The sequence below is a fragment of the Mycteria americana genome, chromosome 1 (genome assembly GCF_035582795.1).
Source record: "Mycteria americana isolate JAX WOST 10 ecotype Jacksonville Zoo and Gardens chromosome 1, USCA_MyAme_1.0, whole genome shotgun sequence".
Taxonomy (NCBI): domain Eukaryota; kingdom Metazoa; phylum Chordata; class Aves; order Ciconiiformes; family Ciconiidae; genus Mycteria; species Mycteria americana.
Genome location: NC_134365.1, coordinates 218384776 through 218403439, shown reverse-complemented (window position 1 = coordinate 218403439; position 18664 = coordinate 218384776). Strand labels below are relative to the sequence as shown.

The 18664-nt window shown below is 44.0% G+C and overlaps 1 protein-coding gene across 1 annotated transcript in view; it reads right to left on the bottom strand.

The window, feature by feature from the left end:
- Positions 1-641: 641 nt before the first annotated feature.
- TENM4 (teneurin transmembrane protein 4) overlaps positions 642-18664 on the bottom strand; it is a 355432-nt gene continuing 337409 nt past the window's right edge. The window contains exons 27-29 of the mRNA XM_075491203.1: positions 16849-18463; positions 12284-12426; positions 642-2747 (exon numbers count right to left, since the gene is read on the bottom strand). Of these exons, the coding sequence (XP_075347318.1) occupies positions 1989-2747; positions 12284-12426; positions 16849-18463 (2517 nt within the window). The 3' untranslated portion in view covers positions 642-1988. The remainder of the gene's footprint in view (positions 2748-12283; positions 12427-16848; positions 18464-18664) is intronic.

Below are 18664 nucleotides of genomic sequence, written 5' to 3'. Positions count from 1 at the left end.
TGGCAGCCGGCATCTACGGGGAAACCGCGATAGCACCGGGCCTGCCAACGTTTTGCTGCTCGAGGAGTGCATGCCCAACAGACACCCCCACTTTATCTTGGGGGCTGGAGCCTGCAGAGCAGTATCAGGCTGTGTTGGAGCACGTCAGTGGTGGTGGCGCGGGTGCAGAAGAGCTGGCTCTGGGGACACGGGTGCATTGTAGGGCTCCGAGTACGGAAACAGCCTTGACATGGATTTGCGCATCTCGGGTTACCTCTCTGCAGAACCGGGAAGCAATAACCAAAGTGGATGAAATAAAAAAATAAAAAATCAGGACTGAGACGTTCTCAGAGAGACACGGTGAGAGCTCTTAGAGTCAGGATACGTGCAGGTGTCAGTGTGATAGAGATGACTATTTGGGACCAGGGTTGGCCACCCCCAGCCGGAGCTCCAGCGAGAGGTGGGGTAACACCTCTGCCTGGCCCTTGCTACCACAGGACTGTTTCAGGCAGGGAAGAGGATGCTAAGCTCATCTCCTTGTTCCCTTGAATTTCAAGGACTCTTGCAAATACCAGAGCACAGAGGTTATGTGAATACAAATTACATTAGCATGCCGAGTAACTTTGTCAGCAGTTTCTTATTAAAGCACTTGGTCCCCTCTGTAGTGGGCATTTCCATTCAACCTCTCCCTTCTTCACTGCTAACAGTCAGCTGGGCTCTCCGTTTAATTCGAGCTCGTGTAAGAAACAGTGAGAGAGTTGATTCCAATATTCCCCTTCTTGTCCCACCACGCACAAGCTGTTGCTACTTATTAAACATTTTAAAATCCCTGCTGCCAAAGTCCCCGGGAGACATTTATCTGCCATAGTCATAAACAACTTGCCAGCATGCTACTCAAAACTGTATTTCCCAGCCAATAAATACAAGCTCCAGAATCAGGAAAAGCAGGGTTTGGCTTGCTCTAATTTTCAGTGGTATGTCACAGGGATACTATAACTACTTTTAAATTCAAATCAGCTTCCTAAAAATTAACTGGTTTTATCAGATACAGCACAGTGGACTGTTAAACACGTAGCCTCGTGTACTGAAACACTATACATTTAATGAAGTTATGCCATTAGCAAATGTACAACATGGGTGCATTAAATCCACCTATAGAACAGCTCTACGTATGAGAGAGTGGATTTATTTTAGCTTTTCTCAATAGAGCAGGAGTCCCTTTCTTGGCTTTTGCTAGGTTTTTTTTAACTAAAACCAGGATTTGCGCACACACAAAAAAACCCAAAAAGTATCTACTCTCATAATGAAAAAAGACTGATTTTTTTTCTTTTTTTATTCCAGTTCAGGAAGGAAGAGAATCATCTTGCAAGTTAATATAATCAGCTCCTTTGCCTCTATAATCTACTTCTGCTCAGCAGGAGCTCCCAAAAAAACTCTTTATGTCCCAAGTGAAACGTGAAAACTACTTGTAAGGTCTCTTTTGAGGCACATCATTTGGACGGTCGCTTTTGGAGTATCGGAATCAGTATTCGTCTTCCATCTCCTTTCTTCTCGGGAAGAGCTCTCTGGCACGCCGTGGGCTCCCCATGTTTCGGGTGGAAGGCTATCTGTCCCTGCCCCAAATCAGAAAGGGTTAGGATGACACAAGTTAGCACAGACACCCATTTCGCACTTCACACCTAAGGACGTACGTTGACGACTCCCCACTTCAAATTCCTCACAAAGGGGGGGAAAAAAAAAGAGGACAAGAGACAGTAAATTTCACTGTGATCACACTACGGCAAAATATACCTTCTGTTCATTGCAAAAAACGCGTGAAGGCCAAATTAAAGAGGAAAAAAAAAGTATGTTGCATGAGTTACAGTGCAACCGTATTATTCCTTCTCTTTCTATTTTCCTCCCCCCCGCCTTGTTCAGTTTAGAAAAAGGATTGAGTACAACACAGTCAGGTAAGTGGCCACAAAAGAGTAGCTGTCTTTGGCAAGAAGTCACCGCATCGACCCTCTCTGTCACCTTCTGCCCATTTCGCTCTGTCTCATGAAGTGGATGTTGTTGGCGCTGTCTGAGAGTTCGGGGTACTGCTCCACTGAGATCACAAAATAGCCGTCGTAGCCCTGTACCCGGCCCGTGTTTAGCACTTGTTGCTTCTCCCCTTCTGTCCACGAGCGAATACCCTCCTCCCCATCCCGCAGTCTCTGCTGTTCCCGGGACCAAGCTTGGGCGACAGCACGCTGTCGGGCCAGCTCCAGGACGCGGGCCTTCTCCTCGTCCAAGGTGGTCCCGTAGCGAGTGTTTAGACACAGCGCACCGTACTGAAGCTGGATGTCCGTGTAACGTCTAGTCCTTCCACTTAGCACTGTGTTGATCTGGGACACCGTCACGTTCACGCCATTCTCCAGGGTCCTCCGCCCACCGCTGAGACCCAAGATAGACAGATCGCCCTCCGATGGCCCTTGCTTAATGAAATAGTGTGTGTCCACCCCGTCGATGGTGAAGTGCAAGTTCTCCAGGTAATGGGCGTTGTTCAGGATGGCTGCGATCCTCCGCCCATCCTCGTTGGCCACACTGATAATGTCGGTGGCCACGCGCCCGTCCTTCATGGCAAACTTGACGCCTTTGCCGAAGATAGAACCTCCAGAGGCAAAGTTCTTGTTCTTCTTGACCTGCCGGCACCCAGCGATGCTGGAGCTGTAGATCCGTTCGAAGCGTTCAAGAGTGACAAAGGCCTTCAGCTGCTTCTGCACTTCACATTGGACCCCCAAAATTGACTGAGCAGGGAGAGAAAGAAGAGAAAGATGTGTTAGAAGGAGAAGCCTGATGACCCAAAGGCATTATTAGCATGCTGGAGACCAGCAGAATACCTTGGAAACATCTAATGAGGAGCTTCATGGGTGTTTTTCCCCTATCACCTTTTTTCAGATTTTTAATTCTTTTTAATGAAAGAGATGTGTTGGCAAGTTATTCCTCCTGATACTCATTGTTTCAATAAAGTGAGCTGTATTTAATCTCACAGACTGAAGGATGTAGAGGTAGAAAAGGACTTTTTGCCTCAGTGGTGTGAGGGTCTAGTTTGGACATGCAATTATTTTGTGCTTCAGTGTTCTTCATCTGCACATAAGAAATCATTCATCTTGCGGCCATGACGCTTTATAAAATGCTTTCAGATTTTCTGTGAAAAAGTGTGGAAGTATTCATAAAAATTCCCTCTATTTTAACTTTACTTTGTAACTCCTTGTGCTACCTTCAAAAGCCCTGCATCACAGGTATGACCCTCAAAGGGGCCATAACCCCTCTGTATCCCAATTCAACCTGGCCAAAGCAGGTTGTTCAAAACTGAAGGAAGGCCCTAAATCCAACTCCTATTTCCTGAAAACTCTCTACAATGCACCAGGCTCCCTGAGCTAAGGCCAGCCACACCTCATGCTTGAGTTTTGGCTTATACTGAGGCAAAATTGCTGAGAGACAACAGCCTGGATCATTTGCAGTCAGGTACAATACAAAGTCACTTTTGCTGTTAGCATATAATGGAGCAAGCACACAGCGAGTCAGCAGCTCATCATTACTGCAAAATGTCTTTGGAAATGCTCTCATCAATTCATGGCAGTGCAGGCTTCTTACCGACCCCTGTTCACAAACAATTATTTGCTCAAATTTCACAAAAGCAAGAGGATGCAATGACAAAACTCTCCTGGCACTGCTAACGGCTCAGTTCAATAATGTAATGACATCCAGGATTAAAAATATGCTACAAAGAAAAGTTTGCTGCACTCCAATTGTTTTGAGGAAATTTAACATCCATGAAGGATATTGCCTTAAACTGTCCACAAGCTAAAGGCTCACGTCCTTTCCTGGGTGAGAGAATACAGTTCACGCGATGCAGGCATTTCAGAGTGGACGTCTCAACTAAGACTTGTAACATGGCAAGGGAAAGGAAATAAACCCTCATTTGCATGGTGGCCATTTCCAGGGAAGGGTCTCAAAGCATTAAAGAAATAAAATAAAGGATTAAGCATTGCAACTCACTCAGAGGTTATGAGCAGTTTTGATCTATAAAGGAGAAAACTATAAGGGAACAGAGGTACCCAAGTTCAAGAGCACGTTTTTGGGTTGTAAAGCATTAAAATATCTAAGACCCAGGACTGACTTTTATTCAGAGGGCCAAGCAGGCTGGAGTAGCTCCTCCTTTTCCCCTTTTAATTAACAGCATAGTAGTTGGAGCAGGAACCAGTCACCTATGAAAGAGGAGCTCTCTCTGGTTCTCCCCATACTGGCTGTGGGGGATCTCACACACAGCCTAGAGAGCGATATAATTAACAAACAGACTGACAGGGAGCCGAGCTCAGCTCCCCTGCCAACTGCACAAGTGCTCTAACTATGCAAAAAATGGATGTAATTAATGTAGATGTCACTGATGATGGACATGAAACAATTAGGTTTCTAGGCTCCATGAAACACTGCTCTAAATAAGTGTATACTGCACAGCCTTGGTTAGCTATTTCCTCTTCGGAGAGGTTTAAATGGGGAGGTTTTCTTCTCAGGTGCATCTCCTATGGCTTGACTCTAGGTGGTCCTTCCCCACTATGTTTCTCTTCCAACTTGCCTCAGTAACTTTTACAAGTGATAGGAAAAGGCATTTCTCATTACTCGTGTTGAATCACTGTCTGGTGCAAGCTTCTTCACTCAAGGATGTAAATCAGCTCTTCTGCGCTACACTGCTACGTCCTGTGGTCATTTATGTATCACCATCTATATATACATCACCATGTTTACCAGCAGTTGAGTGATAAGGGGTCCCTGGAATTAATTGCACCATCTACTGATTATCACCTTGGGGAAGGGAGCTCTGGGAGGTCAGACAGCACTGGGCATGGGAGAATTATTCCTATCAGAAATCTCCTCCATTCCCCTTCTATTTTGTCTTCATCACCATATTCTTGATGAGCTGCAGGAACTCTAGCGCCTTTTCAATTCTGAGCAAATAATTAGGTATAGAGCCCCTGTGAGTGCCTCCAAATTAGGTTGCCCCAACAAACCAGTGGGTCTGGACACCACTCCCTTGTCTTTTCTTCCAATCCCAAATGAAAAGTGAGTTTGCAACGAGCTCTGAAAACATGCTGATGCTGCAAGGTAGACACTGTGATATGACAATCTACTGTGCTTTGGACAAGTGGGACATATGGTTCATAACCATACGTTTATACTGCTAAATATATAAAAAATATTTTATAAATAATATAATTTTATAAAATTTTGAAAGTAAATACTGCTGAAGAGAGTGAGAAGTTGTATTGCACCTCTTATCATTCACACTGGATAATTTTTATTTTAACTCCTGGTTTGGTTTTGGACTCCTCCAACTGCTTTCTCTAAGACATGTTTCCTAACTCTCCAGGTCACTTCTACCTAGCCTCAGGGCCAGGGATTGGCCTTGGAATTCTTTTACTTAGCTGTAGAGACATAGTCTAAAATGGGGGTAGGGAGCCTTGTGAGGACAAGAGTTGTACAACAAAGTTTAAAGGTGGATGTGTCCTTGGGTTTGCCATTAATTCAGGAAGGATTGTAGCCTGGTTGGCACATGCTGTGATACAACAGGTATCACAGTCAACAGCTGGGCCATGATCTACCTTCCTCAAGCTCCATAGCCCAGTACCTGGGACCTTCTGGCCTGAGGTAATTTTCAGTTTTCCATTTTATGGTCAAATTCTCCATAGCTTTGAATTTCAGATCAGCAATTGCCCATTATAAAATGAAACCCTGATTTTTAAGGTCTTTTTTTTTACAATTTATGACCCAATAATACAATACTGGACCTTTCCTTGATCTAGTTACATACTGCCTTTGTGATATTATATGAAGTCATACAATTTCCACAGCTCCACTGTTCATCTGGATGCCATTTAGAAGGAAAATAAGCAGCACCCACCCTGCTGCTGGCGGGACTTGAGGCTTAAGGGATTACACATGATCTGACAGCAATGGCACTGTCAGTTCCTGCCTAAGGACACCCACATAGGATACCAGGCCAGCTGGCTTGCTGGTGTCCTCTTGGCCTCCATCCAGGACATCTCCTCCTCTATAGTGGGAAAGCATTTCTCATGTTGCAGGTGCAACTGTAGGACTGTTACTGGCACTGTTCCTGGTGGCTAAACAAGAGATTAAATGACTGACCAAAGACACATGACTGGGAATCTCTTGACTTCCAGTCATGTGCCCGCTTAGAGACACTGTAGGTGGGAAGTTTGTGAAGTTGGGGGCTGGAACTGCCTTCATTGACAAAGAAACCTGTCAATCTGCAGCTGTTCCAGCCTTCTATGCACCCACTTCTCATACATACTGTAGTCAGTGTTGACTTCAAGACTGTTTCTGTTGCCCGTAGACCATTACATGGATGTCTAGTGTGATCTGAGAATCCCAAGGGTGCCTGCAGCATCCACACAGGGCTGTGAGAAACACAAGCAGCTCTGGGAGGTCTTTGCTCTTCTGGAGTAGCACCTGGAGGCCACTTTGCCAACAGAGGTCCATTGGCAAATGAATTAAGCCTCTACTTTGCACAGTCAATGGAGCCTAGAGTGTGATTCAGCTTGGTCTAAACTTAACGTGCAGCAGCTGGTCAGCTCTTTAAGTGAGCTCCACTGCCTGTATGGACCACATGTTGACAGACTACAGTGGGTGCACACATCTAACACACATGGAGACACCGACATCTGCATGTCTTAGTCTTGAATTCAATGCTAGCCTCTAGCAGCTGGTTATCTGAACTGTCCTTTGCTCTACTGACGAGTCACCCAAATGGGTGATGTCAAATATAATTTTTAGCACTACAGGGAGCCCTGCTGGGCCACCAGCTGTTTCTCCAGAAGGGTGCAGGTAATCCATGCTGTAAACTTGAGGAAGTCCAGGAAACTCTAGGGTATCTCGAATGGCACCAGCAACTGAGTTCATTATAGATCTCTGCTGGCTATAATGGAAGCTTGGATACCAAGTTCACAGGCAGACACCTAAATTTAGGTGTCTTAAGAACAAAAGCACATCCAAAGGGTTTTCCACTGGGGACTGGTTACAGGTCTTCTGGGCTCTCCCCGTCTTTTGTCACGTAGGGAAGTAGATCAGACACTTGCAACGCTGTAATGCTGAACATCACCATCACTTAACTATTATAATAACTAAACACATCTCTGTTATCTTGAAAATGAGCCCAGGATGACTTTGAAATGACTTTTTGAGTGCATTTTTTTGATAAAAGAGTGTATTTGGGAACAGCACTTTTTTTAATAGAAAAGCAAACACATCCAACAGAAGAAAAAACTCCAACAAATTCAGGCAAACCGGAGTCCACTAGCTTGTATGCTCTGCTCTGAATATAAAGTGGGTGGAGGCAAACAGATTATATGTAGTTCAAAGAGGCAGTGTATCCCTGACTTTGAAATTACCATTCCTGTTTCATCTTAGAACTCATTTTAATGAACTGGCAAGGAAGAGAAACAGAAAATTTCCATCCAAGGCTGCAGTGGCATGTGGTATTCTCTAAAAAATGCTGCTGCTTTTAGCAACTGTAAACCAAGGTATCTACAAAACCAGTTTTATGGCAGAAAGAAGGGAATTCCTAGTTATTTTATTTCAATATTTGTTACTAGATGTGAGTGACAAATATGCTGGGTTTGTTTTTCCTCACAGTTTTTTTTTATCAGATGTCCTTAGGTGACATTTCACTTTATCTAGTAACACCCCATTGGAGAGAAGAGAACGACTTTCATCATTTGTTTGCTGCTGTACAGAGCTCAAGAGAGTGGCACATTACAGAGATCTCCGAATAGCCTCTTGCATTTTGCCAGCACCTCTTGAGGATTTGAAATACCACAGCCAGATACTATCATCTGTTGTTTTTAAATACCGCCTTCCAGTGTGAGACTGAAAGCTTTAATTTCCCATCAAGGATTCAAGATGTGAAATACGTGAACATGCTTCCAAGTTTCTCCATATCCTTGTGCCATTATACACAGATAGGTGTTTCTTTTACCACCATATGGCTTATGACGCAGAAAGCCACTTCTTCCAAAAGGCTTGGAAGTTATGACTTCTCTGAAATATTCTTCATTGTTAATGCCTTCCTATTTACCCCCTCGCTCTCTGGTAACAAGCCATTCTTCAGAAACCAGCTTCTTCCCCCCATTCCACCTGGCCATCCCCTGAAGATGAGTCCCTGTTTGGGTGTCCCCCACCAGCTCCCAGATGGTGGAGGTGCAGGAGGAGCCCATCAGCCACAACAGCCTACCAGGCCCCTACCCATCCGCACAGCTGCATTGCATGCTGGTTGGCTGAGAGGCAACGTGCTGCGTAGCAACCTGCCAACCACGGGTGCAAGTGGGACAACGGAGGTGAGCGATTGGCCAGCAAGGCCAGTGCTGTAGATGCTGATTGGTTAGCAACGAGCCCAACACAAGCGCTAACTCTTGGGATTAGAGGACAGGTCTCTCCTCCACCCCGCCAGTGTACACAGCTGCAGGGGGATAACGAGGTTGAGCTCATCAAGCAGATTTCCATCTGTAGGGAAATAAGAGGATTTGTCTCCTTCTCTTGCTCATCTATTTTCATAAAGCTTCAAGAGCTTAATGTCTTTGAGACTTCAACTCCCTTCCCTGCATCAGATCGAGTGAAAACAGGCCACTACTTTTGCAAAACATAACTAGGGGCTGATGGACAGACGTGCAGACGGCATGATGGCCCAAGCCCAGGACAAAGCACCCGCAGTGTGAGGATGCCCTCCCTGAATGATGAACACTGGCAGAGCCAGTCCCTTAAACAGATTGTCCTTGGGAGAAGCTCTGCCAGAAAGCATAGCCCTACAGCTCACTCCCCGGCTTAGCATCCCTTGCCTCCAAAATGCTGCTTCATAAGGGATGCCAAAAGCTGCTCCTCCAGCACAGCCTGTAATGGGCACTGCAGAAAACAGGACCTTTCCCGGAGGCACAATGCTCATGGGATGGAGAGAAGGGTAGTTAATAATATGATGTAGTTAACGATATAAGCGCCGACTCCAAAACACCCCTCCCTGCAAACAGAGTTGTTCTGGCTCCAGCAAGTACCTGACAGTTCAACAAGACAAAAGGGAAGGGGGGGGGGGAAGAGAAATTGGATTCAGGTGCAGCAGCTCCACAATATGCCAGAGGTCACCCAGAGTCCCCTGGTGGCCAATAACACTGAACTTGTTCAACAAACAATTTAGTGACAGCCTCACGGTCGCAGGGAGGAGGGGGGGGGAAAGTGCTGCACAACAGAGTATTGGATTTTAAATGTCACTCCAGAGCTGCAGGGGGTTAGTGCAAGGTTTATGACATGCTGGCTGTTTCTGAGCTGGTGGATGCTCAAAGTCAGAATTATTGCTCCCATCTTCCAGCCCTGCAAGGCAAGTACCAACAATGTTTTGGAAGGAGATGCTAGGGCCCTCTGGTTATGCACTCTGAAGAGATACGAAGCAGCCATTTATGTGGAGTTAGTTGCTTTGCTGTTGTGCTCCTGTTATTCAATCCTCTCTGATGAAAGACCTGACTCAACCTGCTGGGCCACGGCTTTGATCAGCAAAGCCAGCAGAGTAACTCAATTTTACTTTGGTCTATCACAAGGAGGTATCTGACCCAAAGAAACTAGGGATTGGAAGACACGGAGGTGAGAAAGCTGTGGTACATCATTCAGGGAATATCCCTGGATTTCAAGCAGGATGGGCATTGTCCAGTGCCTTGTCCAGGCTACTTGGAAATGACAAAAGATCTGGAGCTTCCTCCGTATGCTCTGGAAGACCATTTCACAGTTTGATCAGTCTTACTATCTGAAAATATTTCCTGTGCTTCCATTTATCTTTGTTTAATTCTGTCATTTGCTATGTGAAATTTTCAAAAGTTTATATTTTCTTCCACATGCTTTATCAGTAAATACAGAGACAACCAGTAGGAAGGAGGGCTGGATTGTGTCTGGGAGCGTGTATGTGTGGCTGGAAGGGTTGGGAGCGAACAGAACTACATGTGAAACATCAGTGTTGAATGCATGGATAGGCTTAGGAGAAAATGGATCATATGTTCAGGTATCATATGTGAACGAATTTATTTTATGCAAATATATGCCTGCAATATGCTGGATGTGGCAAAAAGGAAGGGAATCCTGCTCTATAGCATTTGAGAGCCACTCGCTATCACAGCATGATCCCACAACTGTAGACTAAAATAAAAATGCTCATGTTTTGTTGCTGTCATAACACGGGGGAAGAATATGAAACAACCTGCAATAGTTAAATTCCACTTCCAACACTTGAGTGTAAAGTGAGTCATCTGGAAGCACGGTGGCTGCATAAAGCCCTCTTTCACCAAGCAGGTCCCTGCACAGTCCTCACTACAGCTTCTTGCTGTAAAAACCTGAAGGGGACATGGAGATTTTCCTTTCTTCTTATTGCTTATTCAGGCAGATTCACCTAAAATGGGTGGATGGAAGGGAGGGCTCCTTAGTTTTATTTCCAGCTCAGCTGCCTGTATGAGCAAGTGTCAGTCTTTATCTCAAGCTGTCACTCAAGTTACTTAGCTATTCAATAAGCCTAATAATAATAATGAACTAATGATGAAGTAATGATATTATAATAATAATAACAACAACAACAACAATAATAATAATACCACCACCAATAATAATAATTTCTGTTGCAGTTCTGTGAGAGTTATTATCTACTGCGCATAACAATTTAGAGACAATCTTTTGTGCGGTCTCTGAATGAGCCTTCCCTGTTTGCCTTCTCCTGTACCGCTTTGCCTGGGGAGACTGTGTCACATCAGAGAGGAGGAGAAATCCTGAGGCTATTTCTCATTACAGAAGTCATCTCTATTAGCATCTTATTGTTTAATCCAAGGAACAGAGAAACAAAAAAGGAGTCTTTGAGCTCCAAAACACAATTGAGTGACTGCGGCATAATGGTTTTCAAGCATCAGCTCAGCTATGGTAGCAAAAGACATAGTTCTTTTGGTCCCCCTCAATTATGAAGTGATACGTCTTAATATAAATCTCTCGTTGAAGTTGAAGCTGATACATTTTAGCTTGTCTTCACCATAGCTATGAGGCTGAGTACCAAGGATGGGCTGACACATGACTATTTTCTTAATCCACAGTATCTTGTTCATAGCTCTGAGTGATACCTTTTGTGGCTGGGGAAACGTGACACTGTATTTTACCTCCTGGTTTAATATGTGTGCAGGACCGCAAGGATCTGCTGCAGGACAGTGAGATTTCAGTGAACTCATAGATAAGGAGGCCAGGAGGGCAGCTGGGATCAATTTCACCTCCTACTGCTATCATTTTATTAGCAGAAATGTTAAGAGCATATCCTGATCTTCCCAAACACGTCGGTGCCTCACTGCTCTCATGCTGTTCGAATACACAGCAATAGCAAGCAGGAATTCAGACTAAAGAGGATTCAGACTAAACAGATGAAAGCAACCCCAGAATAAAATCAGGCTAGGAGATGAAAGAGTATCCTGAGAGGTAAATGACTTTTTCAAGGTCACACAACCGATAAGCAGTAGGGCTGGGAGTAACGCAGGGCTCTCGGATCCTGACCCAGTGTGCTAACCTTTAACAGCGCTGCCTCCGTCTTTCAGCTGCATAATTCTCAACAGGAAGAGAGGGGGAAACAATTGGGCTGTAAAAGCTTTTTTCTTGCCAATTTCATCATTGAATTTTGTGCCAGCATCTACCAAAATGGCTTGTGATGCAGGCCTGTTTTTAAAAGCAGGACACGGTGACTTGGGATTAAACCCAGTCAGGTAAAATGAAAGTCAATTATCAGCTAAAACTTCTTTCTGGTGAGACCCACTGCAATGCAGAACAGGTTCCTAGGGAAGTACTGAGACTTGTTGTTTAAGACATTTTAAACCAGACTGAATAAGTTTCTAGAAAAAAAAAAAAATCTGTAGAAAATGATTCTGTATCAAGACTTGTTTTTTTTCACTTCCAGGAATCCTTGGTGCAAAGGCCTTGAACTTAGCCTGCAATACGTTGTAACATGGCCTTTGGCGGGAGGACGAAACAGTAACACAGCATTTCATTGAGCAACCACCAGAAAACATTACAGGAAAAAGCACCATGGAAGTAAGGAACTTAAGATGTGATTATTCAGTCAGATTTCATTACTGTAATGGGGACTGACTCACTGACTCACTCTCCCAGATACGCTGGGAGAACAGGCTGACAGAGGATTTTTTAATAAAGATTGTAACTGGATAGTATGCTGATAAGGGTGTGAGATGCAGTATGGAGTTGTATGGATCACCTTGCTATTGTCCCATTCTTGGGTTTTCATCTGTGTGTGGATTAGCTCATAGGACGGCTCCATTGCATCCATGTCTGGCTTGGGGTACCCGGGGATGACGTTGTGTAGCTGGAACCCAAAAGTGAGCAGCCAACTGTTGACATCTGGAATGGAAGAGAAGCATAAATCAGATTATGTTATCTCTCAAGCAGGGTTGCTCAGGAGAACGGCACAGGGGAGGACCCTATGGTCTCTAACTGGCACTGTAGCAGTCTGGCCAAAATGACGTGTCTACTTCATGTGAAAAGCACAAATCTCAATGGTCCTTGAGAGAACTGTGTGCCAAAGCTGGGCTTTCCACCTCCAACCACAGTCCCATTCTGCACTTTCCCAGCTCTGAAACAGAAGCTTTGGCAGTGACCAAATGGCTCAAATCAAAGCCAACTCAATGTCCACCCTTTGTCAGCAGGCACCAGGTACTGCTCTAAGGTGATGCAGGAGAAGCACAGGAACAACAATGCACTAATGGAGGCTGAGATGCTGGAGCCAAATAGGCAGTGTTGTCCAGTCCTACCGTCAGCTCTGAACATCTCAGCCACGGTACTTCTCTTCCTGAGGACTCTCAAAGGGCCTGTAGGCTGAAGACTAAATTTAGAGCTCTGTGAGCCAGAATACCAGGATATCCAGGATGAACAGCACGGTCATTTGGCAGTTACTCATGGAAGAGGGTCTGGACATATCCTCTGGTTTTTTTCCATGGCATTTCCACCTCAGTCTTGAGTTTCTTGGCATTTTTCATAAGAAGGTGTAGTTTGCGTATTAAACCAGTGTAAAGTCACATGTCATCTTTTATAGTGACATTTAAAATCAGCCTCCACACTACCTGCAAGGTACATTCTAGTGCAAATAAGCGTACAGATACAAGACTACTTTGCTTGGGCACCTTTCAAAAACCCCTTAGAAGTCCATGGATGGTGAGAAAACTGCTGGCTACAAGCGATAAACAATTGTCCTATGCAAAAGGGGGACCACTGGCACTAAAGGGGACACGATGGAAAACCCAGCCAGCTGGGACATCATTCCTGCATTCACTTGAAAGTACAGACTGCAAAGTCCTCCCCTACTTTGATTGCACAGCTATTAGGAATAGCAGCTGAATGTTAATGCACTGGAGGAAATAAGGATGAGGCTGGCTAACTCCTAGATCTGCTTGGGATCAGCATCGCTTCCCCCCTTAACTTCAGAGCATTTGATGATCTCACCTTGTTTGCCTTCACTGAACTCTAGGGAAGGACACACCTGCTACAATCCTCAAGCAATATGGTGTGCATTTGGCACACAAATAGCAATTGCAAGAAAAAGAAAGGTATGAAGGTAAAGTTTAAATAATATCAGCTCCCAGGGGTCTTAGGTGTTTTGCATGTAACCGGGATTGTGTTGGTGATTGCTCTGCTTCAAGCTGGATGTGCAAGGGGCTTGATTTTCATTTTGCTAAACTCAATAAACGTTGTTGAAACAATCTGAAAAAGGGATCAATTTAAATAATCAAATGTGCATCTTTGAATATTTTTTCTCTATTCCCTATGAGCCTAAATGAGTGTTTTGAAGAGCTGGTCGGAAAAGAAATTATGGATGCAAGTGGCAAATAAGGAACTTCCAGATGACTGGAGAACCAGGAGCCAAACAAACACACTATCTGTTGCTTGTTTTCTTACAGGCCAAAATGTTGAGATTGGGCAGGTGTCCAAAAAGCCCTTGTGACAATCCATGTGGAAGGGGGAGGATTTCTGTAATAAAAACACTTCTGTTCACTCAATGTACAGATTGTTTTTGGAGTGTCTTTGAAAGAGAGGTTGCGGGGAGGGAAAGAAATTAAAAGGCTCATTTGATTATATTTTTGCCTAGCGCTAAGCCAGCCTGCTTCCAAACCCTTCTCATGTGAAATGAAGACCTTTGATGTACATATTGTGGACCAGGTGGTCAGGAGAACAAAGTAAAACAGTGAAGGTCGGCATTGGTGCAGAAACTATTTTCCAAGCACTTCACAAATGTTAAAAAGGATACAGAGCAGGGATGCTGAACAGCCAAAAAATATGTAACGTGTCTGGAAAGATTCAAGACAGGCTTTTTTTGCTACTTCTCAGAAAACTGACTTTCAAAACATTTGCAAACAGGAGTTTGTTCTTTTTGGGAAGAGGTGTGGGAATAGCCAGAACAACAAAAAAACCCAAAACAAAACCAAAAAACATGGGAGGAAGGTGTGGAGCTGAGAAAACAGAGGGGAAAATATTAATTTGCCAAGAGGCAGTGACATCTTTTTTGACAGAAAAGTACATTTCACATCACAGAGGTTTTTTTTCAGCTACAGTAACCCTGCCAACACATTTCACAGTAAATTCATTTGAGGGCAAAGAAAAAGAGTGCTTAATGCAGACACATGTAATGGAAATGTCAGTTCAATCCATCAGGATTGCTGAAGCTGGCAGCAAAGCTCTGCGCCATGAAGTGTACAATTGCTAAAATATTCATGTTTAACAATGGGCCTCTCAAAACATAAATACCTGTTTCTCCTGCTCTGCCCTCTGCATGCCTCCAATTTGTACCCACAAGCTCAGAAACCTCATTGCTGGAGCCCAAAGCACGAGTCGTTCGCCCGTGTCCTGGGTGCTGAGCTCCCCTAAGGACAGGGGCTCCCAAGGTGGGGATGGAGGGACAGAGAGTGGTTCACTGTGCCTGAATCTGGGCAGCTTTGGTTGTGATGACAAGGACACTTTCATCGCAGGTCCTGCCCGTGAGGTGCCAGAAAGCTTCAGCAGAAAGAAATGCCAGAGCAGCAGCCTAGCATCACGGCACTCATCCCATTACATGACCTGTTTCTTCCATGCACTGGGAGAGGAGAAACTTCAAAAATGTATTTGGGCTCTGTATTCTTGAAAGACTAAAAATAGAACTTTTAAGACCATGGAAAAAGTTATTCAGTGCATATAAAATATTAAAGTATCAGATTTGGACATCTTGATGTTATCATCAGAGCTGGGTGGGAAGCTGTTCGCCTGTTCCAAGGCAGGATCGGAAATTTTGTCCTGTCTTAACTTGAGCAGGAAAATAAAAATCTGTTAATATGTCACGAAGCAACTGTTCAAAAACTAGATCAGTTCAAGAAAACAATTTCAAATGAAGATCTTTCATTTTGGTTTTGACTCCTTAATTTTTCCTTTCCAGTTTTCAATCATTAGTTTACACTTAACTTGAAAAGGTTGTAAACCAAAGAGAAATTTTTCTTTCAGGCTATTTTGGAATTTGTCATTTAGACAATTTTGAGAGCTGTTTACAACATTTCTGCTGAGAAATCTCTCAAGCTCAACCCTCTCCCATAAACAAATTCTGTTTTGACAAATGAGCATTTTCTGATAGGAAAAGTTATCTCAAAGTATTCCCTGCCAGCCTTAATTATCAGAGTGAGGCCAACACACAGGATCTTAGTCTGCATCTTTTGGCATATTTTACTTCCCTCATGGCATCATCTTCTCAGCTCTGGAGAAAACAGCTTTTCATTAAAAAAACCCCAAACAATCTAATCCTTATGATTATTGCAGAAGAACCTAAAAGCACGGATCCTAATGGCCAGAAAAACAAGTGGAATAGAACAACCCAGGATTTTTATTTTGTAACATTTTTTGCTATCAAGCCAATCTCATAACTTAGGGGAATGCAAATATTGTTGCACATGGGAAAATTGTGATAGACGCAGCAAGAGCATTTAAAAATTAATTATATCTCCTTAAGAAGTGTGTCCATTTGATTTGTGATTGCATCACCTGGTTTTCCAATGGGAAGTATACAGAAAAGAGTCCCACCAAAACAGTCTTCTCAAACATTACTACCAGCGTTGCACAAAGTATGAATATAGGAAGGACATTTAACCTACAGAATGATTTTCTGTATAAAAAAACATACATAGAGCTCATGTTATTGCCATTTCACAAAGTCCCAGGGAAAGCAGTTCAGAGGTTATGTCAAGCTGCAGGGTAGGTATGCCCTAAAATCTGGCCTTTAAGTCTAACGCATCTGTTTTTATTGAGTTTTAGTAGAAACTGTTAATTCCGTGGGGCAGCTTAACTTTGAACTACGTGGTTACTGTAGTGTGCTCTGAAACGGCTGACTGTAATGAACGGTTTAAGTCGCTGTTGCCATTCTGCTAAAACAAATCTGCATGTCATTTGTTTAGTTGCAAATAAATCTCTAGGCAAAACTGTGTAAACAGAGCTGCCCCTCTACAAAGAGAAAGGTTATCAGGACATTAATCGGTAGCTAAACTTGGGATATCTGAGGGAACGAAAAACTGGAAGCAAAATAAAGAGAACAAACACCAAGGAAGAGAAAAGGAAACAGGTTTGGGAATTACAATCTCCATCTATACTAATGAATTAAACATGCCCTGGACATAGGGGTTAACTGGCAAAGAAAAGCTTGTGTCCATTATATTAAACACTGGAAAACCTCATGGTGACCAGGATACTGAGAGAGAAGAAACCTCGTCACTGATGGCAAACTTGTGAACATGTTAATTAATTTAAATGTCTTACCTGTCATGTAACATTTGATATCCTGAGAGTTGCTAATGGGATTGTTGTTTTTGAACATATACAGGTTGAAAGGCATTATGTTATTGCTACTCAGATGCTTCCACATATCATGGTCTGGACTCGTCCACCGACCCGCTAGCACATCATAGTCTCTCCGTCCCATGTGGATAAGCTTTGTGAGGGGGTCATACAGTCCTCCGTGGTAGCCGATGATGATCTGGAAGTTGGGATTGGTGTCCATATAGATCTCCCCATATGCTGTGTACAGTATCTGCTTAATCATTAAGCCAGTCCCACTGAAGACAGCCAAAGGAGTGCCAATGTTATCGCAGGCTATGTAGAATTCATCACCGCTGCTGAGCTCCATTGCAAAGAGGTGGCCTTGGAGGTCATAGTAGAGGGAGGTGATCTCGGAACTTGAGTGGTTGTATAAATGGGTGACCTTTGTTGGGTTGGTCAGGTCTGCGTAGAAGAACTGCAAGTGATGGCCATGGCTGGTTTTGCTAGAGACTCTCCTTCCTAGGCCATCATAGCGGTATTTCACACTCCACCCACTAGCTTTATTGTAGGCTTTGATGAGCAGGCCAGCTGAATTGTACTCAAAAATATCACTGCCTCTTTGCTTCAGGAAGCCATCTTCATCCATTTTGTACTGCACATCCCCCAGTCTAGTAATCCTATCCCTGAGGTCGTACCTGAGCGGCGTAAGACGGGCACTATTCCCTGGACTCAACAGATGGAGGTTTCCGTTTAGGTCGTAGCTGTAACGCCAGAGTGGTTTGTCATTGATAGACACTGTCTGCAACTGGCCATCAGCATCATACTCGTATGAGTACCTAGTTGTGTTTGCATAAGGGCCAACCTTCAGCTCTTTCTTAACCACTCTCCCCATGTTGTCATACTGCACAGTCATCCAGTACATCAGCGACCGGAATATCTCGTACTGGACCTCCTTCATCCTGCCATAGGCATCAAAATGTTTAGTGTGAGTCATGACAGCAGTGGTGATAATCTGGTTGATATCGTAGTAAATGACTCCAAATTTACCAAATTGCTCAGTTTTGCCTGACACATCATCGTACCTGTAGAGATCAATGGGTAAAGGTGTCTCGTTGATGACTGCTTGCATGCTGGTCACCCGAAAGCTGTTGTCATAATTATAGTCAAAGCGTGCGTTCACCATGCCTTCCTCAGTGAAGCGGAAAATCTGTCGATCAATGAGGGGTCCTATCTGTCTGTATCTGATTGTACATGTGAACCCTTCATTCTGCAAGTTTATGGTCTTCAGCATGCCAGCGATTTCATCATAAGTGAAACTGATCTTTGTGGTGTCGTAGAGCATCTCAGCTAACTTGGACAACTTCCCATACTTGTAGATGACACGTCTCCCTGTGCCCAAGTACAAAGTGTGGAGAAGCTGCTCATCCTCTGTGAAATCCTGAATTACCGAGGCGTTGCCTTCTGGTGGCCGGTAGATGTTCCTGTAGTAACCAATGGAACGAATGGTTTCTAAAGTCTGACGGGCAACATTGGGCATGGTCACTGATGACAACCGGTCATTCTTGTCAAACTCAAAGATGTACTGTCTCTGGCTGTGAAGGAGCAGCACCATGGACTAGATTGGAAGGAAAAAAAGTATAGATTATATTGCTGGTTTTCAGGCAAAATTATACTCAACTTTCACAAAACCTGCAAGATTCTCCAATGCAAAGAGCAGGGCAAGTGAGATAAATCTCTGCACCTATAGGGTTAAATGGTGAGAAGTATGCAGCTGCACAGCACATCAAGCGTGCCCAAGCAGGAGTGGGTCAGAGGA